General features: G+C 53.3%; 1 protein-coding gene across 1 annotated transcript; it reads right to left on the reverse strand.

The window, feature by feature from the left end:
• Positions 1–339: 339 nt before the first annotated feature.
• On the reverse strand, positions 340–24,752 carry RSPO1 (R-spondin 1). The gene is made up of 6 exons (XM_012441266.3): positions 24,708–24,752; positions 19,700–20,081; positions 5,753–5,944; positions 2,333–2,482; positions 1,871–2,059; positions 340–1,097 (listed from the first exon to the last, which is right to left on the reverse strand). The coding sequence occupies exons 2-6, from the start codon at positions 19,791–19,793 to the stop codon at positions 931–933; spliced, it is 792 nt and encodes a 263-aa protein (XP_012296689.2). The 5' UTR covers positions 19,794–20,081; positions 24,708–24,752; the 3' UTR covers positions 340–930.
• Between the last annotated feature and the right edge of the window lie 994 nt (positions 24,753–25,746).

Genomic DNA, 25,746 nt, shown 5'->3' on the forward strand with positions numbered 1-25,746 from the left:
GGAATTACAACAGCACTTCTCACATTTGGATAACACACCAATCATCAGGAATGTTGTTACAATTCAGACTCTGGCTCACCAGGTCTGGAATGAGACCTGAGATTCTCATTCCTAACAAGCTGCCCCATGACAACACTGCTGCCCCGGGCCACACTCCGAGTAACAAGGATACAGAGAGCCTGTTTACCACCCTCAGAGCATCCCCTACGTTTTCTTCCTTCTCTGCATGACCCTCTACTCAGCAGGCTATTTGGGGTCTCTTGAAATGCCCTGTCCCTTCTTGCTCCCACGCATACCTTGCCAATCCTCACACCTGCAAAGGAATGTGCTGCCTGTGGCTACTGCTGTCGTTGATTTTTTGGTTTTAATTTGAAATAAACCTTTAAGTAGTTTTCAGAGTCAGGTTAGCCCTGATACGTATCATGGAAGGGTAACAATACTCTCCAACGATAAAGTCACACAGCTGGGAGTGCCGAGCGGGGTGGGAAGAAGGCTTCTCCCCGGGTCACCAGCAGTCCTCAAGCTTGGCTCCCGTCTACCACACCGACTGGCACAATCCCAGCAGCTTCTCCAGAAGGCTCCCCTCTGCAGTTTGGTCTCAGATGTGGGAAGCATTGTCTCTGACATGTCCACTGGGAGCACCGGAAACCAAGTGTGTACTGCTGGGCCCGAGGGATGGAAATGTCTTCTGGTGGCCTCAGGGGTGTGTGTGTGTGTCTGTCTGTGTGTACATGCACACACATGTGTGCATGTATGTATGGTTGTCTATGTGGACAGGGGTTTGAGTGCGTGTGTCTTGTGTCTATGTGTGAATGGATGGATGGAATGTGTGTGTATGCTTTGCCCCCGACATTCCAGTTCAGGAAAGCTTTAATCACACAGAGCAGCACTGAACTCTTTCTGCATGGGCCTGGAGTCTGGACGATGTCCCTAGGTGGGCCCTGCAGATGTGAGTGGCCCCACCGTCCCTTGCTGCTGCTGCTGTTGCTGCCCCTTGCGTCTTCGAGAGCCAGTGCCCGCCTCCTTGCCCTCCTTCCTGGCCAGGTTCCTTTTGGCATTCTCCCGCCGGCCCTGGCCTCCCTTCCTCCTCTTCTGCCCTGCAACAAGCAAACAGCAGGAAGAATCAACAAAGGATGTGTGGGGAGGCCCTGGGCATGGCCACAGGCCCTAGGAGGGGAGTGTGAGGAAGCCAGGAAGGGGAGGCAGGGAGGAGGCTGGAGATGCTGCCCTTAGGTAGCTGGGTCATCGTGACCTCCTCTGACAGCAGCCACTTCAGAGGACCCTGCGGCATGGGCACTGGAAGGCATCCCAAGAGCCCTTTCACCCCCCAACCCTCAAGGCACACAAGACATCATCCTCTTCCTCATGGGTTCCTCAGACCTTGGATCCCAGTGGACCAAGAGCACTTCCCAGGTGTTCAGTGCACCCTCAGAACAGGCAGGACCGCCCCCATCCCCTACCCACCACCAGCCACCTCTGGGGCCAGGCAAGAGCAGCAGCCACCTCCTTGCCAACTGCAGGCTGTGTGGCTTCAGTGGAATCACTACACCTCTCTGGGTCTTAGTGCCCCCTTTCCACCCACAAATCCGGCCTCCAAGGGGCCTTCTAGTATGAACATCCACTAGCTCAGAAGAAATGGGGAAACTGGAAGGATATTGATCACAGAAGCTTCCAGCTTCTACCATGCAGAGTTCTGGGACCCCGTTCTCTGTCAGGACGATTGGACAGCATGAGATCTTGAGTTGCGGGTGCCCCAACTGGCCTTGCCCTGAAGCCTTCTCCTGAGCAGCGGGCAGCAAGCAGAGGTGGTGGGACCCGCTGTGGCCGGTGCCTGAGCTCTGACCCCAGGGAGGTGGAGGCTGCAGCTCACCCTCAGGACACGGCACTCTCCTCACTGTGCACCTCCGGGTCTCCTTGGTGTCAGAGCAGGCAGAATGGTCCCCCCCAGGGGCCTGGAGCACCCTGCGTGTCCGCTCCTCGGAGCCCCTCCGGAAACCACAGAGCTTCTTCTTCTTGGAGCAGGGCCCCCAGGGGAACCACTCGCTCATTTCACATTGCGCTAGCAGGAAGAGAGAGAACAAAGAGGAGGGGATCAGGTCTCCATCCCTGGCCCAGAACACCCCAGCGGACCTCCCGCTTGCCTTCTGCCTGGACCTCAGGCTGCAGGTATCTTTAGTCCAGAGGGCAGAAAAGTCCTTGGAGACCCAGAAAGGAGTGTAGGATGAGCTCTCCCTGCACGGCGCCCCAGCCCTCCGCTCTGTGGCCAGATGCCTACCTGGCTCCTCCTCCTGGGGTCCTGGACCCTCTGCCCACAGTACCTGCCATGGCTTACCAGGACTACTGCATTCCATGGTGCCATTGGCAGCTGAGGAGCCCTCAGGACAGGCTGGATAGCAGCGGCCCTTGTGCAGGTACAAGCCCTCCTTGCACTTGGTGCAGAAGTTGTGGCTGAAGCAGGCCTCGCAGTGCTCGATCTTGCATTCTGAGGAGAGGACAGATTGGGGGCCTCTGGCCCAGCCTGGAGGGAACGTTTCCCCTCATCCCCAGCCCCAACCCCCTCCCTTCTGTCAACACCCACTGACATGGAGGGCAGGACCCTGGCCTAGAGCTGCAGTTACTGCAGAGGACTCTGGGGAGGACAGGGAAAGGAAGGGCGGCGGCAGGCCGGCCAGGGAAGAAGAAGCTGGAGTGGCTGCTCCTGAGAGCTGGCTGGGACTCCCACCACCGTCAGCCAACTCGAACTCAAACCCAGGCTCCATCCCTGGAACCCAAGGTGACGCTCCAGAGAGCAGTTTCAGAGGAGTTGGGTGGGACCCTCTGGGCTTGGTGGGGTGGGACAGGAGTGTTTTAGCATCTCACAGCGTCCAGAGGGCCACCCTAAACAGAGCTGAACTGAGGGACAGAACGACCCCCAGAGAGTGGCTTCATGATCTCATCTTCCCTCATTGCTGGGCATTACAATGTCCCAAACTGTGGTTCTCCTCCTGCCTGGAGCAGAAGGAATCAGTGTGGAGGAGGGGGAAGCCATCCCAGGGCAAATTCCTCTCCCTCTGCAAGGCTGAGTTCCAGGAACCACCTTGGTAGGACTCCTGGGTCCCTCCCTGATTCCCTGCTGCCAGTTCCCTCCTCTGGGGGAATGGGGGCAGGGTGGGTCCTGCAGGGCTTGGCTGGAAGCAGGCAGGGTCTTTCACAATCTCTCCTTCCCAGAGTGCAGGCGGGGCTGACTTCCTCCCAGGCTCTGGCACCTGAAGCCCATGCTGCCAGTTTTCTAGAAGCTGGTGTAGCCAAGAGCTCCCGACCCTAAGCACCCGAGGACCAAGAGGACAGCTTCCAGGGTCCCACCTCCATCCTCAGAAACTCACATGTCCTCCATGCTTGTCTCAGCCTCATCTCTCTCCTTCCCTCCCTAGTGCTCTGATTCCTGGGTTTGGTTGCCAGTCAATTAAGAGCAAAAATAAGAACAATAGCAGCGACCATTCATTGAGTGCCAGACACTAAGACTTTACAGGCATGTCTCGCAACAATCCTAGGGGGTAAAAACTCTTAAAGATGAGGCATTGACAGCTTGAGACATGCTCAAGGTCACACAATGAAGAAGTGGCAGAGTTGAGCTCAGAATCCAGTCTAGTCTTGGGCCAGTCATTTACGCTCCAGGCCTCAATGCTGTCAGCCCTGAAAAGGGCACCATCCCTTGGGTCCTGTCTCCCTCCCAGTGTTGTTGTGAGGCTCAACTGATATGAGACCTGCAAATGCATTCTAAATGGGAAGGCATGAACAGGTGGTGGGGGCATTGGCACTGCTCCCTGAGTGTGCTCACACGTGTCCCCAGCATATTGAAGGTGCAGCTCCATAGAAGGGGTGGAGATACGATGGCATGTGCCTTGCAGCACGTGGAACTGCAGCTGGTGTGGAAACCGGGAGCCAGCAGGCCAGGGAGAGGAGAGAGTAGACAAGCAGGCTGTCTGGGCTTGGATCCCCTGCAGCCCATGTGGAGCTAATGGTGGTTTTTAAGCAGAAGTGTGATGGGATAAGGTATGTGTCTCCAAAGTGTGAAGGGATAGGGTGTGTGTCTCAGGAGTGTAATGGGTAGGGTGTGTGTGTCAGGAGTGTGAAGGGATAGGGTGTGTGTCTCAGGAGTGTGATGAGATAGGGTGTGTGTCCCAGGAGTGTGAAGGGATAGGGTGTGTGTCTCAGGAGTGTGATGAGATAGGGTGTGTGTCTCAGGAGTGTGAAGGGATAGGGTGTGTGTCTCAGGAGTGTAATGGGTAGGGTGTGTGTCTCAGGAGTGTGAAGGGATAGGGTGTGTGTCTCAGGAGTGTGAAGGGATAGGGTGTGTGTCTCAGGAGTGTAATGGGTAGGGTGTGTGTCTCAGGAGTGTGAAGGGATAGGGTGTGTGTCTCAGGAGTGTGATGAGATAGGGTGTGTGTCTCAGGAGTGTGAAGGGATAGGGTGTGTGTCTCAGGAGTGTAATGGGTAGGGTGTGTGTCTCAGGAGTGTGAAGGGATAGGGTGTGTGTCTCAGGAGTGTGATGAGATAGGGTGTGTGTCTCAGGAGTGTGAAGGGATAGGGTGTGTGTCTCAGGAGTGTGAAGGGATAGGGTGTGTGTCTCAGGAGTGTGAAGGGATAGGGTGTGTGTCTCAGGAGTGTGAAGGGATAGGGTGTGTGTCTCAGGAGTGTGAAGGGATAGGGTGTGTGTCTCAGGAGTGTGAAGGGATAGGGTGTGTGTCTCAGGAGTGTGATGGGGTAAGGTGTGTGTCTCAGGAGTGTGAAGGGATAGGGTGTGTGTCTCAGGAGTGTGATGGGATAGGGTGTGTGTCTCAGGAGTGTGATGGGATAGGGTGTGTGTCTCAGAATGTGATGGGATAGGGTGTATGTCTCAGGAGTGTGAAGGGATAGGGTGTGTGTCTCAGGAGTGTGATGGGATAGGGTGTGTGTCTCAGAATGTGATGGGGTAGGGTATGTGTCTGAGGAGTGTGATGGGGTAGGGTGTGTGTCTGAGGAGTGTGATGGGGAAGGGCGTGTGTCTCAGGAGTGTGATGGGATAGGGCATGTGTCTGAGGAGTGTGATGGGGTAGGGTGTGTGTCTCAGAATGTGATGGGACAGGGTGTGTGTCTCAGAATGTGATGGGATAGGGTGTGTGTCTCAGAATGTGATGGAACAGGGTGTGTGTCTCGGAATGTGATGGGACAGGGTGTGTGTCTTAGGAGTGTGATGGGACAGGGTGTGTGTCTCAGAATATGATGGGGTAGGGTTTATATCTCAGAATGTGATGGGACAGGGTGTGTGTCTCAGAAGCGTCTTTCTGGCTGCAGTGCAGGAGGTGGGTTTCAGGGAAGCAGACGAAGGCTGGAGGATGGATGAACAGGCTATTACAATGGTCTGGGAGCAAGGTGCTGGGAGCCTGGGGAGGACAGTGGCAGTGAGGACTGAAAGGTGATGACAGGCAGGCTCTGGTGATTTGATGGATGGGGTGGGAGAGGTTGGCACTCAGGGCTATGGTTTGGGTGACAGTTTGGGACATGGAGGGTGACCTGTGAGAACAGAGGTAGGGTCAGGTGCGGAGGGAGGAGATGGGGTTCTGCTATTTATACACCGAGTTGGAAGTGTGCGGCTGGATACTTGAATTGGAGCCTCATCTCCTCTCCTCAGAGCCCCCTCTGCTCCTCTCGCCTGTCACCAATGGTTCAAAGCACCCTCCCCTAGTCCAGAGCTTCTAGAGCCCCTGCCCCAGACAGCCCTGCCCACACTCACTGATGCACTTGTTCATGTCGGGGTTGCGGGCGTCGAAGTATCCAGGTGGGCAGGACGGCAAGCAGACGCCCACCTGGCGGATGTCGTTCCTCTCCAGCAGGATGAACAGCTTGGGCGAGCACTTGAGGCAGCCGTTGACTTCGGAGCAGAGCTCACAGCCTTTGGCACAGGCCTGACTCCCCTCGGCACTGACTGCAAAGGTGGAGCAGGCATGAGGAGGCGGCTGTGGGAGGGATTCTCGCCTGTCCAGATTCCCACAAGGATGGGAAGTGAATAGATCGGCGTTTCCTTCCACAGAAGGAATGTGCTTCTCAGAAAGCACAGGCCAGGTTGCTAGGTCTCTGCAAGGCTGCTTTATACGCCTCCCAGTAGCTTTTCTCCAGAGAGCTAACACTGATGCTGTCCCTCGTGCCTCCCTAGCTCCAGGCATGACACGAGCTCACCCTCTAGGCTGGCTCCACCATCCCCAGAGCAGCAACCCAAGCTGAACCCTTCCTGGAACTTATCCATTCTCTCCACAGCACAAAACATTCAGTCTTAGGTATGGAAGGAGGATTTTTTAAATCTCAGAGCTGGGCGCAGTGGCTCACGCCTGTAATCCCAGCACTTCGTGAGGCAGAGGCAGGTGAATCACGAGGTCAGAAGATTGAGACTATCCTGGCCGACATGGTGAAAGCCTGTCCCTACCAAAAATACAAAAATTAGCCAAAAATACAAAAATTTTTGTATTTTGTAATCCCATGGGATTACAAGATCCCGGGCGTGGTGGAGGGCACCTGTAATCCCAGCTACTCAGGAGGCTGAGGCAGGAGAATCGCTTGGGAGGCGGAGGTGACAGTGAGCCAAGATAGTCGCACTGCACTCCAGCCTGGGCGACAGAGCGAGACTCTGTCTTGAGAAATAAAAATAAAAATAAATCTCTGAGAAAGTTTTAAGGGCAAGAGGGATCAAGAGTAAAACAGAAAAGGGCCACCTTCCATTTTCAAAAACAACTGGAATAATCTATGCCTAGAACAGGGGTCTCAACCACCGATGATTTTGCTCCCCAGGGGACATTTGGCAATGCCTAGAAACCTTTTCGATGATCACACCTGGGGAGAGGGGTTGTTACTGGCATCAAGTGGGTAGAGACCAGGGATGCGGCTAATCACCCTGCAATGCACTGGGCACAGCAAAGAATTATCTGGTTCAAAATGTTAATGGCATGGACATTGAGGAACTCTGGCTCAGAACCATCCTTTGAAGCCAGGCACAGTGACTCACGCCTGTAATCCCAGCATTTTGGGAGGCTGAGGCAGGCAGATTACTTGAAGCCAGGAGTTTGAGACTGGCCTGGTCAACATGGTGAAACTCCGTCTCTACTGAAAATACAAAAATTAGCCAGGTGTGGTAGCACATGCCTGTAATAACAGCTACTCGGGAGGCTGAGGCAGGAGAATCTGTTGGAACCCAGGAGGCGGAGGTTGCAGTGAGCTGAGATTGTGCCATTGCAGTCCACTCCAACCTGGGTGACAGAGCAAGAATCCATCTCAAAAAAGAAAGAAAGAAAGAAAAAGAAGGAAGGAAAGAAAAAGAAAGAAAGAAAGAAAGAAGAAAACCATCCTTTGAGATTTCACGGTCTTCCATTCCAGCACTGAGTCTCAAGATCTTTGATCTCACTCACTTGTTTCATCCCCATGGAGCCCCTTCCATGGACCTTGCGCAGCATGACCCCCAGGACAGAGGCATATAAGCCACTCTGTAGAGGAACTGATCTTTCAGTGGAGCAGACAGATCCCAAACAGGTGAATGCTGAGAGCCACAGGGCCAAGCAATTGTGGACCCAAAAAGAAGGAGGGAAACAAGCCACAAAGGAGGTGTCACTGGAGCCAAGTCTTAGAGAATTTGTACAGATTTGTCCTTTAGGAAATAGAGCTAAGGGCATTCAGGGGGCAGGAGCACAGAGGTGTAAAACTAGCAAAAGGTGGAATTGCAGATAACTTGGGGTGGAGAGGGGAATGGGAGGGGAGCGGTGAAAGGTAAGGTTTTCTATCTTTATATCATGCTAAGGAACTTGAACTTGATCCTGCCAGATGGCGTTTCCCAAAAGGTACTCCTTACAAGTTGATTCCCTCAGATGTGACTAGGAGGATGTGGGGAAAATGCTACTGTATCAAGTAAGACCAGGAGCCCGTGGGTCAAGCAAATCTAAACAGATTTCTTTACTGCAGGGCTTCCTTCAAGCTTTATCACTCTCCTGTGCACACCGACTCTCGAAGCGGGGAGAGAGTGAGCTGCATTTCCCAAGCATTTTGGCCACAGAATACTTGTTCTGGGACCTTCTCAGACTGTTTAGACATCAGGGAGCCATTAGAACATTTTAAGCAGGGATAAGACCTGGTCCAATTTACATGTTGGGAAATTTTCTTTAGTAGCCAGGGTGGAGACCAGAGATGGAAGGACTGTTTGGGAGGAAGCTGACTAGATCGTCCAGGTGAGAAAGGTGAGAAAGTCTTAAAATTATGTTCCACAGGGATAGAGGGGATAAAGACAGATTTGAGAGACGCTTAGGAAATGCAACGAGTAGGCAGGCCATGGCGGCTAACAGGCAGAGAGGAAAGAGGCATGGGGAGGAGCCTGGGGTGGTTCCCAGATGTTTGGCCGGGGGTGCGGGTGAGCTGTGGGGCCACACATCAAAAGAAGCCCATGGAAGAGAAGCAAGGTGAGAGGGAAGGAGAGGAAGGAAAAGCAGTTACTTGGGGTGGAGATGGGAATGGCGAAAGGTAAGGTATGCGGTCTTTATATCATGCTAAGGAACTTTAACTTGATCAAGGAGGGCAACAAGAGCCGGGCAGTGGCCGGTCGCGGTGGCTCACACCTAGAATCCCAGCACTTTGGGAGGCTGAGGTGGATGATCACCTGAGGTCAGGAGTTCGAGACCAGCCTGGACAACATGGCAAAATCCTATCTCTACTAAAAACACACAAAATTAGCTGGGTGTGATGGTGGGTGCCTGTAATCCCAGCTACTTGGGGGGCTGAGGCAGGAGAATCACTTGAACCCAGGGAGCGGAGGTTACAGTGAGCTGAGATCGCACCACTGCACTCCAGCCTGAGAGATAGAGCAAGACTCCATCTCAAAAAAAAAAAAAAAAAAACCAACAAAGAGCCGGGCATCGAGGAGCTACAGATACAGGCAGAAGGCAGAGAACTGGGGAAAATCAGAACAGACATGGTGGGAGACGGCACAGGGTAGTGGACCCAGAGTCCAGGCTTCAGAGTCAGTAGAACCTGGAGCCAGATGCCCAGTCTGGGAACCTGGGCAAAACAATGAATCTTGTGTGCTTCCCTGAAAAGGGGAGATGAGGATGTCCACTCTGGATAACTCCTGGGTGAGTCTATGCTCCAGGAATCATTCCTGGTTTCAGAACAGGAGAACACGAAGGAGTGAGGAAGGAGAGCAGCCGAAGGAAGGAGGGTGATAACACCACCAGCTTATCACAGCAACACAGCAGTAACCACAATGGCGGCAGTGTGTCATTAAATGTCGAGCACTGACTCTGTGGCAGGCACCGTTCTCAGTGCTTGACAAGTATCAACTCATTTAACCCTTACAACAGCCCATGAAGTAAGTATTACTGTTATTTCAAAGAAATTTATAATCCACTTTTCTTTTTTTAGCCAGAGTCTCACTCTGTCACCCAGGCTGGAGTGCAGTGGTACAATCTTGTCTCACTGCAACCTTCCCCACTCGGGTTCACGTGATTCTCCTGCCTCAGTCTCCCAAGTAACTGGGATAACAGGAACCTACCACCATGCCTACCTAAATTTTTGTATTTTTAGTAGAGACGGGGTTTCACCACGTTGGTCAGGCTGGTCTAGAACTCCTGACCTCAGGTCGTCCACCCGCTTTGGCCTCCCAAAGTGCTGAGATTACAGGCATGAGCCATCGCACCTAGCCTATTAGGCAGAATTTTATAGATGAGGGAATGGAAACGTAAATTACTTGGACAAAATTTCTCAGCCAGTATGTGTTTCAGGCAGAAGAGACGGAAGTATAGAGAGACCAGGGCAGGACAATATGAGGTGGCATAGACACTGAAAGTGTGTTTAGACTATATATTTTTTGAAAATGGAGTTTACAGGCTGGGTGTGGTGGCTGGCTCACACCTGTAATCCCAGCAATTTGGGAGGCTGAGGTGGGCAGATCGCTGCAGCCCAGGAGTTTAAAGACCAGCCTGGGCAACATAGGGAGATCCTGTCTCCACTACAAAAAAATAATAATAGACTGGCTGTGGTGGCTCACACCTGTAATCCCAGCACTTTGGGAGGCTGAGGCTAGGAGTTCAAGCCCAGCCTAGCCAACATGGTGAAACCCCATCTCTACTAAAAACACAAAAATTAGCCAGGCGTGATGACACACACCTGTAATCCCAGGTACTTAGGAGGCTAAGGCATGAGAATCATTTGAACCCAGGAGGCAGAGGTTGCAACGAGCCGGGATCACTTCTGCACTCCAGCCTAGGTGAGCGATACTCTGTCTCAAAATAATAATAATAAAATAAAAATAAAAATCATGATTGTTCTTGTTGGTATAATTATTGTATGGGCAAAAATACTCCAAATGCAGCATTGGAGTTATGAGGGAGCCCTTGGGATTATTTTTCTACTCTGGGCCTTTATTCGGCTGTGTTACAAATTCATGAGTCATTATAGATTTTAGGCACCCCTTCCACCTCAAAGATATTAAATTGTCTATGACTCACTGTTTTTATTTAATTCATTGTTGAAATGAATGCGCCCTCTAGGTTTTTGCCTTAGTTTCAGTAACGGCCATGATCCTGGCATCCCATTTGCAGCCCTCTCAAGCTATGCTGTCATACTCATTTATGCCTTCATTATCCCCTGTGTTAAGAAGATGTTTGCAAAAGGCGCCCTTTCAGATCCGCTGCCCACCTCCCATTCCACCAGCCACAATTCCCCTTGTGCATTTTTCTTCAGCTCTGTCAATGGCACAGCAGAGGAAGTGTGGCACACCAGGGGAAGGGAATCTGGAATCAGGTCAGCATGGCGGGAGTGTGGAGCAAGGGATGAGGCAGGAAGCTGGAAAGGGAAGCAAGGGCTGGATGAGGAAGAGTCTTGAGCCTGGATGGAGAAGTTCACACCGTATCCCGAAAGTCATAAGGAATCAGTGGGAAGTTTACAACAAGAGACATGGTCAGGATTCCATTTTAGAAAGATCACTCCATAGAGAATGGATTGTCCAAGGGCAAGAGTGGAGACAGGAAGACTCCCAGGCTAGAGCTCCAAGCCAGTAGAGTTGGGCTGAACCAAGGAGAGGGGAGGGAGTAGACACATGTGAGATGGTCAGGCAGCAGGGTCAATGAGACGGGGTGACACATTCAACAAGAGGGGGTGAGGGGCAAGCACAAAGTGACCTCAAGATGCTGGGCTCCTGTAACAGCCCTTCCCTGGGAGAGGGACCACAGGAGGTGAAGGGGGTTTGGGAAAATGATGAGTAGCTAAGTATTAGACATGTTGAGTTTGCGGTTCCTGTGGAGCATCCAGGGAGTGATGTCTATTAGGCAATTGAACACGTGGGTCTGGAACTCAAGAGAACTATTTTGGCTGGAGATACAGACATGGAGTTCTTTCTTTTATTTTTTCTTTCTTTTTTTTGAGACGAGATCTCACTGTTGCCCAGGCTGAATTGCAGTGTCACAATCGTAGCTCACTGCAGCCTCAAACTCCTGGGTTCAAGGGATCCTCCTGCTTCAGCCTCCCTAGTAGCTAGGACTACAGTCACATGCCACTATGCTTGACTAAAAAGAAGTGGAGTTCTTAACATCAAAGAGTCCTCAAAGGCATGCCAGTCTATGAGATGGCAAGAAGAGTGGGTCTAGAGTGAGAAGAGGAACTGGACATTGAAGAGAAGGACGGAGAAGTCTTAGGTCCATGAAGAGGCAGAGAAGGAGCCAACAGAAAGGCAGGGGACCCTGAGAAGTATATTGCATCATGGGAGCCGAGAGAAGAGTACGCTCGGAAGAGGGAGGCATCAACACGCCAGTTGCTTCTGAGATGTCATGTGAGCCCAATTGGGTGGGGGCAACCCTGGTAAGTGCAGTTTCAGTGGGGTGTTGGGGTGGACAGCAGGAGGCAGTGGTTGAGCAGTGAAAGGAAGGTCAGGAAGCAGAGAGAGGAAATCTTCTTTTTTTTTTTTTGAGGTGGAGTCTTGCTCTGTCTCCTAGACTGGAGTGAAGTGGCACAATCTCAGCTCACTGCAACCTCCACCTTCCGGGTTCAGGTGATTCTTCTGCTTCAGTCTACTGAGTAGCTAGGACTACAGGCGCCCGCCACCACGCCCGGCTAATTTTTGGATTTTTAGTAGAGACAGGATTTCACTATGTTGGCCAGGCTGGTCTCCAACTCCTGACCTCGTGATCCACCCTCCTTGGCCTCCCAAAGTGCTGGAATTACAGGTGTGAGCCACCGTGCCCGGCTGAGCCCCTTCTTTTAAGAAGTGGCTGTTGGCTAGCCTGGGCACTCATGCCTGTAATCCCGAGATGCTGCAGCTGGAGGATTGATTGAATCCAGGATTTCAAGGCTGCAGTGAGCTATGACTGAGCCACTGCACTCCAGCCTGGGTGACACAACAAGATCCTGACTCAAAGAAAAGAAGCTGATAGTTAGATCTGTGGGCGCAGAAGAGCCTGGATGGTGCCTTGGGCAACACCTGCATTCAACAGCTAGGCAGAGGAGGAGGGGCTTGAGAAAGACGTGGAGAAGGACCACTGGAGAGCTGGGGGGAGTCTGAGAGAGGTGCCAGGAGTCAGGTGGAAAGGTGAAAGCTCTTCAGGGACCAGGGCTGGGAGGAAGCAAGGCCAGTGAGCTCTGAAGCAAATCTGTAAGACTTGACTCTCAGTGGTCATCGGCTGGGTGACCTTGAGAAGGGCGGTTTTGGTGGAGAGGTGGAGATGAGAGCCAAACCACTGTGGGCTTCGGAGTCAGTGGAAGGGAAGGAGTGGAGATAACGCTAGGAGGGAAACAGAAAATCAGAGATCCCAGATGGAGAAGGGGAGAGCACGGCTGGGGGTGGGGAATGTGATTACAAGTCTCAGAGGCAGGGGACGTTGATGGAGGAGAGACCCAAGGACACAAGGATACAGGAGTGTCACGACACAGGCTCAGACGGTGAGGCTGGCCTTGGTTAGCAGGAGGAACCAGGGGCTGCAGTCAGGGACAAGGGGGTCAGAGAGGGTTTGGGGGCTCACAAGAGGAATGGGGACTCAGTGATAGGCAGGGGTCAGTTCAACAAGGAAAGGGATGTTTATCAAGGGGACAGGAAGCGCAGAGTGTTCTCAGCTCGGAGAGGCAGTGTGGGGATGGGGGGATAGAAGAGGAGGCTCCACAATGGGAATGTGGCCTTGAAGGAAGGATCCAAGGAAGATGGTACATATTTGGGGGAATGCATAATGATTTAAAGGGGAAAGCCAAGGCGCGTTCATTCCACAGATGTTTACTGCACACCCCACAGGTGCTCAGGACTGTTAAGAGCTGGAACATGGAGGTATAGCCACAAAAGCCCACCCAGGATGAGGGAGGCAGGGCTGGTCACATGTCTGGATACAGAGAGGCAGAGGGCACTGCCTGACCCGAAGCCTACAGGAGGAGGGTTTCCCGCACAAGAGGAACAGCCAGTGCAAAGGCTCTGAGGCACTGCATGTCCTGGATCGACCATGGCATGGAAAATAGGGCTTTATATAGCTGGGTGCAGAGGCACGTGCCTGTAATTCTAGCTACTCGGGAGGCTGAGGCAGGATCACATGAGCCTAGAAGTTGCAGGCCAGCCCGGGCAACATAGCAAGACCCCGCCTCAAAAGATAAAAGGAATATAGGGCTTTATATATTCTCTAAGTGAGGAAAGCGACCAGTGGAAGGGCATCATCAGGTTGGTAGTTTAGAAAGCTCCCCTCTAGCTGGGCACAGTGGCACACACTGTAGTCCCAACTACTCAGGAGGCTGAGGCGGGAGGATACCTTGAGCCCAGGAGTTTGAGACCAACCTGGGCAACATAGTGAGATCAAGCCCTGTCTCTAAAAGAAAAGAAGGAACAAAAGCAAGAAGGCTCCCTCCTGCTGCTGTCTTTTATGGGGGCTGTGCAGAGGGGCGGTCTTGCAGGACTGTAAGCCTGGCTGAGGAGGCTGGGTGGACTCAGTGAGGGTGAGGGGTGCTTGCAGGGGAGGGACCCTCCTTCCTGGCTTCTTCAGCACCCCCAGCTCCACCCTCCCCACCCCCCCCCACCTCCCTCAGCTCCCAAGCACCCTGCTCTCCAGCCCACTTCACTGAGCCAGCAGTCCAGGGCTGTGCCCTTAATACCCCCTCTCCAAGCCTCCTTCATCCTGTGCAAAGCCCTTTCAAGTTGCTGTGGCTATGATGAGGCATTGCTCCAGGGCAGCTCAGCCCCACACCCCGTGAAGAAGGCCCTGGACCATAGCCCCTCCCCCCCAGGGGTTTCACTTCACCCAGTTCCCAATTTCTTCATCCTCAGGAATCTTTCTTAAGCTAAAAATCTGATGGTTTTATACCCCTTCCTGATATCTATCAATGGCTCCCATCGCTTACAGAATTAAGATCCAGCTCCCTGCCTGACCTTAAAAGCTTTTGTGGGCCCATCCCACCCACCTCACCCTTCAGCACCACCCCTAAGCAATATCAAACCATTTTTGTTTGTCTGGACACATCATGCTGTCTCGCACCTGTGTGCCTTTGTTCAGGTTGGTCCTTCTGCCCGGAACACTCTCCACCTCCTCTTGAGCCTGACCAACTCCCTCAAGCCTCAGAACTAAAGTCACCTTCTCCAGGAAGCCTTCCTGATCTCACCTCCCTGCAAAATCTCAGTGGAGTATTTTTCTGTGTTCCCACGCCCCCAGTACTTGAATCTGTCATGGTAAACGTCACCTTATATTGTTATTATCTGCTAATATGTCTTTTTCTCTCACTAGAAAGAGCTTCGGCAGGCAGAGCCCATCACTTCTGAATGGGAGCTCAGTAAAGGATAAGGCTCCACAAGAGTATAGGGTTGAGGATATGTGAGTGAGACAGAGGCTTAAGATGAGGGGTGGTGTATGGATGGATCTTAATGAATATTCATTACAGTGGCAGGACCAGGATGGAACAGGGATGAGGGACTCAGGTGGTAGGGACAGGGGCTGGTGGAGAGAACTCACCATGACCCAGAGAGTGATGATCTTGGTTCTGGGGTTGAATCTAGTCTTGGAGGAACTGGATTCGGTAAGAGAGCCCTGAGTTCAGTTGGTGATGGTAGGAGGATAGGGAGCGGGGCCTCAGTGTGGAAACCGAGGAAGTGGGTAGAGCAGGGCCCCTCTCAGGTCACACGCTGTCCCAGGAGGTGGATCTATTCCTGTGGCTTCCTGGGACCTGCACATTCAGCAAGCCCTGGGCATCTGGGCATGTCCTGCTGGGAGGACCCAGGATTTTTTTTTGAAACAGAGTCTCTCTGTGTCACCCAGGCTGGAGTTCAGTGGCACGATCTCGGCTCACTGCAACCTCCACCTCCAGGGTTCAAGCCATTCTCCTGCATCAGCTTCCCAAGTAACTGGGATTACAGGTGCACACCACCATGCCAAGTTAATTTTTGTATTTTTAGTAGAGATGGGGTTTCACCACGTTGGGCAGGCTGGTCTCGAACTTGTGACCTCAGGTGATCTACCTGCCTCGGCCTCCCAAAGTGCTGGGATTACAGGCATGAGCCACCATGCCCGGCTGTACTTAGGATTCTTTATCTCAACTGTGAGCTTAGTTTAGATCCTCACTTTTTCTTACCTGGACTGTTTGCCTCCCGCCTCAAGCCACCTCCCCCACCCTCTACGCGGCTGGGCTCTGGGCTCCCTGACAAAAGCCTCAGTGGCCAAGTCCAAACTCCTCAGCCTGGAGGGTGCAAAGAGCTTAATGACCCGACCTCTCCCCTGCAGCATCTTCTCCCCTAATCCTCCCCTCAGCCCCAGACAGCTTCCTTGCTCTATCCCAGTGGGCTCCGGGCAGCTTGTTTAGCAGCAGAACACTTCTTTCCAGCAGAAAAGATCTCCAGTGCATAAAATAGATATGAGCCCAGCTTCTCCAGTAGAAATCCTAGGGCTCCCCAGAACCCCCTCGATAATTCATTTCCTCAGCTACTCCTAGCTGCACCTCACCTCCTAAAGGAACACTCTATGCCTCCTCCCAATTCCTGGGGACTCTCCATGCCCCCGGGTTTTCTCCCATGCATCACTCCCAAACTGGATTGACATGATGTCTTCCCCCACTCGCTCGTGGGCTCCCGGAGATTCATCTCAGCGATCAGGGCCAGCTTGCAGGATCTCAATGAACGTTTGCGGAATGACCCAAGGAAGGAACGGGGATTCAGTGAGGGATGAGGGACTGTAAGCCTGTCAGTGCAGCGAGGGTAGAGGCTCTGGATGGAGGATCGGTACAAAGGGAGCTCCTGGCTTCTGGAGAAGTCAGGGCTCAATAAAGAAATGGAGGCTTCCTTAGGGGCTCAGGACTGAGGGAGGAGGCCCCAAGAATCAGAGAGGAGAAGGGGCTTAGGAAAGAGTGTACTAAATGCGAGGGATGAGTGGGAATGAGGACTCAGAAAGGTGCAGAGACCCCAGATCAGGGGTGAGCAAGAAGACAAGGGGCTTAGTGAACAGGAGTTCAGGGAGGGGCAAGGGCCTCAATGCACGGAGGAGGGGAAGAAGGCCTTGCAAGGGGACTTCACGGTTCACAGCTAAAGAGAAGTTCTTGCTGGGCACGGTGGCTTACACCTATAATCCCAGCACTTTGGAAGGCTGAGGCAGGTGGATCACCAGAGGTCAGGGGTTCAAGACCAGCCTGGGCAACATGGTGAAACCTCGTCTCTACTAAAAATACAAAAATTAGACAGGCATGGTGGCACATGCCTGTAATCCCAGCTACTTGGGAGGTTAAGGCAGGAGAATCGCTTGAACTCAGGAGGCGGAGGTTGCGATGAGCCGAGATCATATCATTGCACTCCAGCCTGGGCAACAAGAACAAAATTCCATCTCAAAAAAAAAAAAAAAAAAGAGAGAGAGAGAAGTTGTTTGCTCAACTTTTCTCGCTCCATGCAAGCAGACCATCACTCAGACTCTGAGGTCAGACATGTCTGGCTTCAAAACTGGTATATAATAGCTCAGGATCAGGTTTAGATTGAGTGGCTTCTGGTGGCCCTCCTAACCTGCAACCGAGGGCTGTCGGCCAGAGTCAACAGCCCTGAGGCTCATATGAAGTATGATTACTCCTGCCCCCAGGTCCGCCCAGTGCCCTTCCATGCTTGTCTTGTCCAGAGGCTGAGCAGGCACACACAGGCGTCTTGGTCTTCCTTCTTCCCTCCCCTACTCCCCCAGAATCCCTAAGGCAAAATGGTCTGCACATTGTTTAGATAACAATGATTTGCATCCAGAGTCTACTCAGAACTTGATGTTTTACAAAGGTTATTAAACATGTATACCTTTTGAGGCGGGTGGATCACCTGAGGTCAGGAGTTGGAGACCAGCCTGGCCAACAGGACAAAACTTTGTCTCTGCTAAAAATACAAAAATTAGCCGGGCATGGTGGCACACGCCTGTAATCCCAGCTACTCGGGAGGCTGAGGCAGGAGAATCACTTGAACCCAGGAGGCAGAGGTTGCAGTGAACCAAGATCCCGCCACTGCACTCCAGCCTGGGTGATAGAATGAGACTCCATCTCAAAACAAAACAAAACAAAATAATATGTGTATATACCTAGTATCTCATGTAAGCCTTTCTATGCTCCTATACATTACATTTCAGCTACCTGCTTGCGATGACTATGGCTATTACGTAACAAGTATTGCCAAACACACAACCTTCATCTTTCCTTGCACCCCTGAGCCTGTCCCCACACCTCTCCCCACCCTTGCCTTTTACCATCTAGGATGTCTGTTACTCACATCACTTGGTAATAAAAACTGACTCACATGCTTCCACAGCTGTTAGATGCGGCTGTATGAAAAGCGAGCATGTCAAAATTGCTGCAGGAGATTCACCATTGCTAGGACCAGGCCCTTTCTGATGCTAAGTCTGCACTTCCTTTTCTATTTTCTTTTTTTTTTTTTTTTTTTTTTTTGTGACAGTGTTGCTCTGTCACCCAGGCTGGAGTTCACTGGCGCCATCTCGGCTCACTGCAACCTCTGCCTCCCGGGTTCAAGCAATTCTCCTGCCTCGGCCTCCCGAGTAGCTGGGACTACAGGCGCATGCCACCACACCCAGCTAATTTTCTTGTATTTTTAGTAGAGATGGGATTTCACCATGTTAGCCAGGATGGTCTCGATCTCCTGACCTCGTGATTCGCCCACCTCGGCCTCCCAAAGTGCTGGGATTACAGGCATGAGCCACTGCACCCGGCCACTTCCTTTTCTTTTTCATACAACAGGCTTGAACTTAGGTCCCATGACCTCTGGTGTAGGCGGGTGTGAGGCTCTGCATGCGTGAGGGTCAGTGATAGGAACATGAGCATGTCGCAGGAGCGTGAATGGTTCCTCCCATTCTCTCTCTGTCTCTCTCGTTTCGGAAATAGAGGAGACTGATTATAAACCACTAAACCGCTTCTGGCCCATGGAGTCCAAAATACTGGCCACAACAGATGAGAAGGGAGGAAAATCAAGGCCTTGCTGCTGATTAAACCTAACCGTCTCTAATTGTTTGTTAAGCCAGGGATTTTCAGCTTCACCAACTCTCTGAGCTTCACTCCCTGGGCTGAGTCCTGGCTTTGGCTGCTCCCGTGGAGCCCCAGCAAAACCCCACTGCCTTTCAGCCTTCACTGGGGGGCCTCCGTCTGCAGGGAAACATGAAGCAAGAGGGAGCTGGGCTAGACTTCAGGAAGACCTCCTGCCTGTGGGCGTGGTGTCTTCTCGTGGGGGGTGTCAAAAGACAGATGAGGACTCGGGACTCTAGAGCCCCCACCCTCTCCTTTGTGTGGACCCCTCACACATGGTGGCCATCCCCACAGCACTGGGGCCTCATCACTGGAGATCTTAAGCCGAATCTGAGGAGTGCCCATCAAGGGGCTGGGGACAGATTGCCTTTGACCTCTGTCAAACTTGGCTTTCAAGAAGACTGGGCCCACAGGCATTAGGACACCTGGGTTCCAACATCAACTGCATCTCCTTAGGCCGGTTTCTTCCCCTTTCTTAGCATCTGTACAACGACAGGATTTTGGTTTTGTTTTTAAGCTACAAGAGAGAGAACCTTCTCTTCCAATGACATCTTACGTGGACGCTTATTACCAAAAGCGGGGAAACCTGAGGCTGCTCTGGTTTGAAGGGTGGAGAGGCCAGACCCCTGCCTGCTTGTCTCCCCTTCAACACCACTGTAGCTCCCTGAATGCCACTGGGCATGGTTTAAAAGCCACAGCAGTGGACAGTCTCCCAACCCCCCCTACTCCACAGTTCCTGCCCCATGATCTGGGCAGGGGAAGCCCTGTTGCCCAGTGCTAAGCTTTGCAGAGCTCCTAACCCAAAAGGGTTGAGGGGCTGCACGTTAGCCAAAAAAGGAGCCCTAGGGCAGGGGGTTTGGGGAAGCATCTCCATGGATACCACACAAAGATGGTGTTATGTCAAAGCGCGTAATCCTCAAAGGCGTAATCCACAAACTGGATCCTCACAAGAGAGGGGTTAATCTAGAAAACAGAGTCTACAAAGGGGAAAACGGACAAAGTGAGTCATCTACAGAGTGGGTAATCTCAGCAAATTAATCCACCAACTGAATAATCCCCAAACAGGATCATCTACTGAGTAATCTACAAAGCTGTAATGGACAGAGTGGAAATCTGCAGGGGTCATGATGGAATAAAACTCCTGAAGACCCCTAGTTCCCGGGTGGCCCCTCCCACTCCCAAGGCTGGCTGTGGCCCACCCCACTCCGTTACTCACTCCGCCTTTGCCTCTTCCCCTTGATCCCCCGGCTGCCGATGGTGAGGTGTGTCCAGCTCAGAACCAGGGCCACCACACACAGCCCAAGCCGCATAGTCACGTGCCAGCTCCAGGCCCCTGGTCGGAGGGGTGGTCTCGGGGAGGGTGGACAGCACACGGCTCTTGCTAACACCTCCGGGGCTGGGTCAGCAGCAGGAGGCCCAGGCCTGGGCCGTAGCCCAAATCCACCATAATCTCAGCTGGGGACAGAGAGGGTGTGGGGAGCCCAGTTCTCCATCAGCTCAAAGGGAGGTCCTCAAAGAGAGACTTCCTCAAAGGCACCTCGGAGTGTCACATGGGAGATCTCTTTGTCACGTCAGCAGGGTCTACTCCAAAAACCAACCTGTGTGGGGAGGAGAGAGAAGGGTTAATTCTACAGTACCGGGGCCCTTCCACCTATGCCTCCTACCCTACGCAGAAGACTGTGGGAGCTCAAAATGTTTGGACATTACAAGTTACCCACCTAGCACCCTTCTAGAAGAAACCTACTCCTTTTCCGATCTTGCAGAATTCCATAAACTGGGACTGGAGCTGGCAACCTGTGTAGCCAGAATATGGTGGATGTTTAAACCAAACTTGTGGGTCACTGATGATTTTTCAGTAATGGGAGTCAGCTGGTCCCCTGCCTGCTATTGTCCAGCTCTAATGGAAGTCCTTCTTTAAGTCTGCCCTACAGATCTCATGCTGCAGCAATGTCCTGTCTCTTGAAGAGGGGCTCTCTCTGTATTTCCATGAGTGACCCCTCAGCCTTCTCTTCCCAGGGCTGAGTCACCCATGTGCCTTTCACCTGTCCTGGAGCTAGAACAGTGGCCCCCAGTAAGCTGGCAGACTCTGCGTGGTGGCCCTCTGGGCTTGGCGGGAGAAAAGGAAGTAAGGTTCCCCCGGCCACAGAAACTCTGACACAGCAGGCCCGGCGGGCCTGGCCTTTGTGAGAGGATAAAAGAGGCAGCAATGCCCGCCCTGGCCAGAGACACAGAGAATGGGGATAATCCCCCAGCCCAGCGAGAGCCAGGTCTCTGGACCCGCTGGCCGGCTGGGGTGATGGGGGCAGGGGAGCCGGTCCCTCCCCTGATCAGATGTGTCTGGGAAGTTGGACATCTGAGCCCAACCTGGGAGTGAGAATGAAAACCCTGCTTCCCCTCACAGGGTCACACACTCATGCTCCGACGCTCCATTGTTCTTTCACAGCAGCTGCCTGCCCACGCACACCCCACACTCCCCCATACACACCCACACTACCACAGAGGGTGCAGGTCTGTAGCACAAAGGTTCTGTGGATGCCAGGGGGCCGTCACCTTCCCCTCCACTGGTTAGATGCCTTTGAACAAGTCATGGAGCCTTGCTGAGCCTCAGTTTCACATCTATCAAATGGGGACGAGCATGACTATGTCACAGGCTAACCAAGAGTCACAGTTCAGGCTCAGGAATGAGAAAGCTGAGGTGCTGGAGTGGAAGTGCCCCTCCCACCCCCCGTCCTAACCCTTTACCCTCTAGGCTCTTCAGTGCCAGCCCACCCCCTCGCCTCTCAGGGAGGCCCCAGCAGAGCCCACCTGCACAGGAGATAAATCATTATCCCCTAAGGGAGTTCAGTACCTCCCTCCTTGGCCTCTCCCGCTGGCTTTGAAGGCCAGACACACTCAAGTGGTTAAGCTGCCTGTGAGAAGTGTTTACATGAGGCTGATGGATCCCACCTGGTGCTGTGGCCGGAGCCAGTGGAGATGCCCCCAGCCACCCCCAAATGCCCGTCAGCTGCCAACCCCTGCATGCCCCTCCAGTACTCCCTGCCTGACTTACCAAAGCCTTTCTATCCTCCCCAGCCCCCACTACACACTTTTATCACCTACACATTATAGATGTCCAGTTGAGTTTATCAAACTGGGGTCTTCAGGCCCAAGTGTGTAGTCTCAGAGGCTGGCCTGTATAGTGTGATAGTCACGGGCATAAACTTCAGGGCCAGACTGCCTGGCTTTGAATATTGCCTCTGCTACTTATTAGCTGTGTTACCTTGCTTAGCTGGTCTGAGCCTGTTTTCTTATCTGCAAGAAGGTTATTGTTGTTTATGACTTAACTGAGCTAATACATAAAACTGCTTAGAATGGTGCTGGGTACATAGTGATGACTCAATAATATTTGCTGTATTTGTTACGACCAAAGCTTCATTTTGCGTCCATGTGCTAATGATCATTCAAAAAGCAATATGAACATGTTCTGTATCATCTGGATATTAACCTTAATACTGAGCACTGTTATGCAATTTCCATATTTGCATTTATCTTTATGGTTGATTGCCTCGACACCAAAGTGATCACTCAGAGTGATAGGATTTGCCTTTAATTGTAGCATTTCTCAAACTGAGGTCTGAGAATCCCTGGCAGATCTGTTCCATGAGTCCTTACAGTTGACAAACACTGCATTAGACAAACTTTGTGTTAACCCTGGGTCTGCAAGACTTTGGACTCTGTGTGATCAATATCCCGGAGTTCTTCGGGGCACAGAAGGTCCCCTATGCATCTCTGCATTCCTTATACCCACCTGTCATGGTGTCTGGCAATTCAGGGTGAGTGCTCAGCAAACGTTAGCTCCCTCCCTCTCCTCTCCCTCTAAATTCCTCTTCAATCCTCTCAGGTCCTAGTTTTCTTGACCCCTGCCACACTCACCCAGTCCTTGCCAGGGGTGATCTTCTGGCCCACTCCCACCTGAATTACCAGGGAACCACAATCTCAGCTGGGAAATCGTAAGAAGGATCCAGATGTGAATTTCACTGAAGCAAGTGACACTGGCCTCCCTCACCCCTGGGATGGGAAGAGTTGCAAGCACTTCTTGAAAAGGTACATATAGAATGAACCCTGTAAAGAGGCTAAGAGTTCCTCTATAGGGTACAAATGACATACACGATCGAAGCTGGATGTGGAGGGGGTAAACCGGAGGGCAAATGCCCCATCTAAAGGGAGCATATGCTGTTCAGCTCTGGCTGATTGTTGCCAGATCTTCTGATTCTTCTAAAGAGGAGTGGAAAATCCAGGATCTTATAAGAAATCTGATTTGAAATGCTGGACAGGTCTTGAACTAGGAACCCTGCAGCACCAAGTCCCAGAGGGCCACAGGTCCCTGTCTCATTCCTGTCACAGCTAGTCCCTGACTCCGCATGCTCACACACATGCGCACACACATGTCCACATGGACAGCGTGGACGAGGGCTGAGAGAGGAGATAGGAGCTGACGACTCCCTTTTAAGCAGCCTGCCTCATTTCTCTGAGTCCTCTGATTTCCTTTGGGCTTTGGGTGATAATGGCACTGGCAGTTTATTTTTTGAGGTTTGCTCTACACAGATAGAATGGGAACTGCTGGCAGTGCCTCAGGTATTGGTGTGGATAAGAAAGGGCATTGCACTCTGCCACTGTGGGGGTGAGGAATTCACACTTGTTAGATGCTTTCCACCGCCTGCCATGTGCCAGGTCTTCCTTTACTCCTCACAATGGAAGGAGGAAGGTAGAATTACTTCCATTTTACAGGGAGAGAGACCTGGCCCTGAGTGGTTAAGGGTCTCAGCGTTTACAGACCTAGTTAGTGACCAGCCCTCAGTTTTGCTACCCAGGACTGGGTGTGGGGAGGGCGGGGCAACCCTCAGGGAGCTGCGGATTGTGCGGCCAACCTCGGTTGGGGAGTGGACCTGCAAAGTAGGGAAGAGGCTGGGGGCAGAGGCAGAGCTGGGACGGGAGACCAAAGCGAGAGGCCTGTCAGAGGCAGAGCTGGGACGGGAGACCAAAGCGAGAGGCCACAGGCGTCTAGGAGGGAAGGGCAGGGACTGGGGAGGGGACACAGCTGGGGTGGATCTCAGGGCAGAAAGTCCCAGGAGGGGGCTGGAATCACTTTCACCTTCTTGCCTGCAACACTGTCAGAATAAAGTGGGACTCCGTCAGGGGCCAGATACAGACCCCAAAATGTAAACTATCCAGATAATTTCTCATTAGCCCTCCCCGGGCCCGGGCCAACTACAGGCTGGAGAGTTCTGGCGGCCCAACAGGCTGGCAGGCGGGGGCAGAAGAATTGCGGGTGGGGGGCGGGACCAAGTAAGTGCCTGTCCCACCTGTCCGGATTAGCCTGTCCCTCCGAGCCAAGCCAGGTGCTGGGGCCGTGCCCCCGCCCCCCAAAACCAAGGGCAGCGGAGGAAGGCTTCTTCACCCCTCCATCACCCCCGCAAGCGCGCACATTCTTCTTCCCTCCCCGACTATCCCGCAGAGGCCCCAACAGGTGCCGAGGGAGACGCGGACCTGAGGTCCCTCTGGCTATCTCTCAAGAGCAAAGAGAGCTATCCACGTCCGAGAGGCCAGTTTCACAAGAAAACTCCTGCCCCCCCCCAAGCACCCTCAACCCTAAGTCCGTCCCGGTACTACTGGGAGCCCCGGGCGAACAGACCCCCACCTCTCCCCAGCTATTCGATACCATCGGTTCCAGAGCGCCAGACCCCAGGGCCAGGGAGCCGAGTCACTTGGCTGCGCACCGGGGGCCATCTCGCATGCCGCCTGCCACGTCGAACCCAGGCTCAGGCTGCGGACTGGGGTGGGGGTCACCAGAGACCATGGTACTTGGGGGAATCCGAGTCAATGAGACCAGGGATCGAGAACTTCTGGACTGGAGGCGGGGTGTGAACGGGGCTGGTGGACTTGGCAAATTCAAGACTGCGAGTGAGGACGCTCACCCGGAGCTGCGGGATGGAGAAGAGTTCGAGGGGAGGGGGCTGCCCGCCGGATGGAGGGCCGACGGGCGCAGTAGACTTGCAAGACGGGGTGCAGGAGGTGCCCTCTCCTGATCACCGACCGGAGAGCGATCAGTGCTGTCTCCCCCTTCCTCTTGCTGTCTCCTCCCAGCACCCAGCCCGAACCAGCCCCGACGGGAGGGCCCGCCGCGCCCCAGCTCCCGGGAAAGGGGGCGCTGGGGAGGAGGATGGGGCAGCTACGAGGGGACTCACCGTGGTGCTGCCAGTCGCGGGGGGGCAGGCCGGGGAGGAGCGAGGGTGCGGTCCTTTCACCCGCCAGCTGCGGGACTGTCTTGGGCGCCCGGCTCGCCTGCGCTCCGCCCGCCCGTTCCCAAGTTGCTCAATCTGCGGACGGCTCACGCCCTCGGGGCCAGCGCCCCACCCGGCTCATCGGTCCTTCGGGGCAGCTCGGAGCGGCCCTGGTTCTCTGCAGCACCCGAGTGAATACCCTACTCTGGCCGGCCGCTCCCGGCTCTCCGCCCTGCGCTGGTGCTCTCCGTCGCGCCTCCGCTCGGCCGGAGCTCCCAGCCCGGAGAGGGGCCAGTCCTCCGCGAGCACGAGGGAGGGAATCCCCCCCTTCGCAGTCCCACCCCCGAACCGGCCCCCCTTCCAGGGATCCGCAAGAAAAAACGGACTGGAGCGCCGGCCCGGGAGTCCGCACGTCCTTGCCCGAAGCTGGCGCCCTGCGCTCCGAGCGCGGGGCTGGCCGAGGGACAAGTCCTCGGGACCCTGGGGCATACCCTCTGCCTTTGTCCCCTGTCCCGCCCCGCGCCCCGGGGATTCCACGCAACCAGAGAACCCGCAACAACTCCGCCCATCTTGGGGTCAGATCGGGGCCAAAGACCCTCATGAAAACCTCAGTTCCCCCATCAGGAACCCGGAAAGTGACAAGGAATAGGCTCAATAGAGCCTTGTGGTTCTGACCACACCCTCTCCCCCTTCAAGGTCAAATCTTCTGTGCATCTTCTCAGTGCAGAAGAAACATCAAGGCTATCAGATCCTGAGCACCGGGGTGAGGACACCTCCAGGGGCAGCTGGCAGGTGAGAGTGAGGGAGATGATAGAATCACACCTAGATTCGTGTCTGGCTCCATCGCTACCAGCTGCGTGGTCATGCCTAGGTTACTTAACCTCTCTGAATGGAAAGTTTTCATCTGTTTTGAGGGTTCAGTGAAATGAAGGCTGCAAACTCCTGGTTAATGGTAGGAACTCCATAAATGTTTGTGGAATGAGTCTTGAAGGGTTGCAGACAC

This window comes from Aotus nancymaae, unplaced genomic scaffold (genome assembly GCF_030222135.1).
Source record: "Aotus nancymaae isolate 86718 unplaced genomic scaffold, 86718_ANA_hifiasm-v0.15.2.pri h1tg000007l, whole genome shotgun sequence".
NCBI lineage: Eukaryota > Metazoa > Chordata > Mammalia > Primates > Aotidae > Aotus > Aotus nancymaae.

Excerpts from the sequence above, each read along its gene's own strand:
- RSPO1 (XM_012441266.3), bottom strand. The coding sequence starts at position 19,793 with ATGCGGCTTGGGCTGTGTGTGGTGGCCCTGGTTCTGAGCTGGACACAC. Across the intron at positions 5,945-19,699 it reads GGGGAAGAGGCAAAGGCGGA|TCAGTGCCGAGGGGAGTCAG; the intron begins GTGAGTAACGGA and ends CCACCTTTGCAG. Across the intron at positions 1,098-1,870 it reads GAGAGTGCCGTGTCCTGAGG|GGCAGAAGAGGAGGAAGGGA; the intron begins GTGAGCTGCAGC and ends TGCTTGTTGCAG.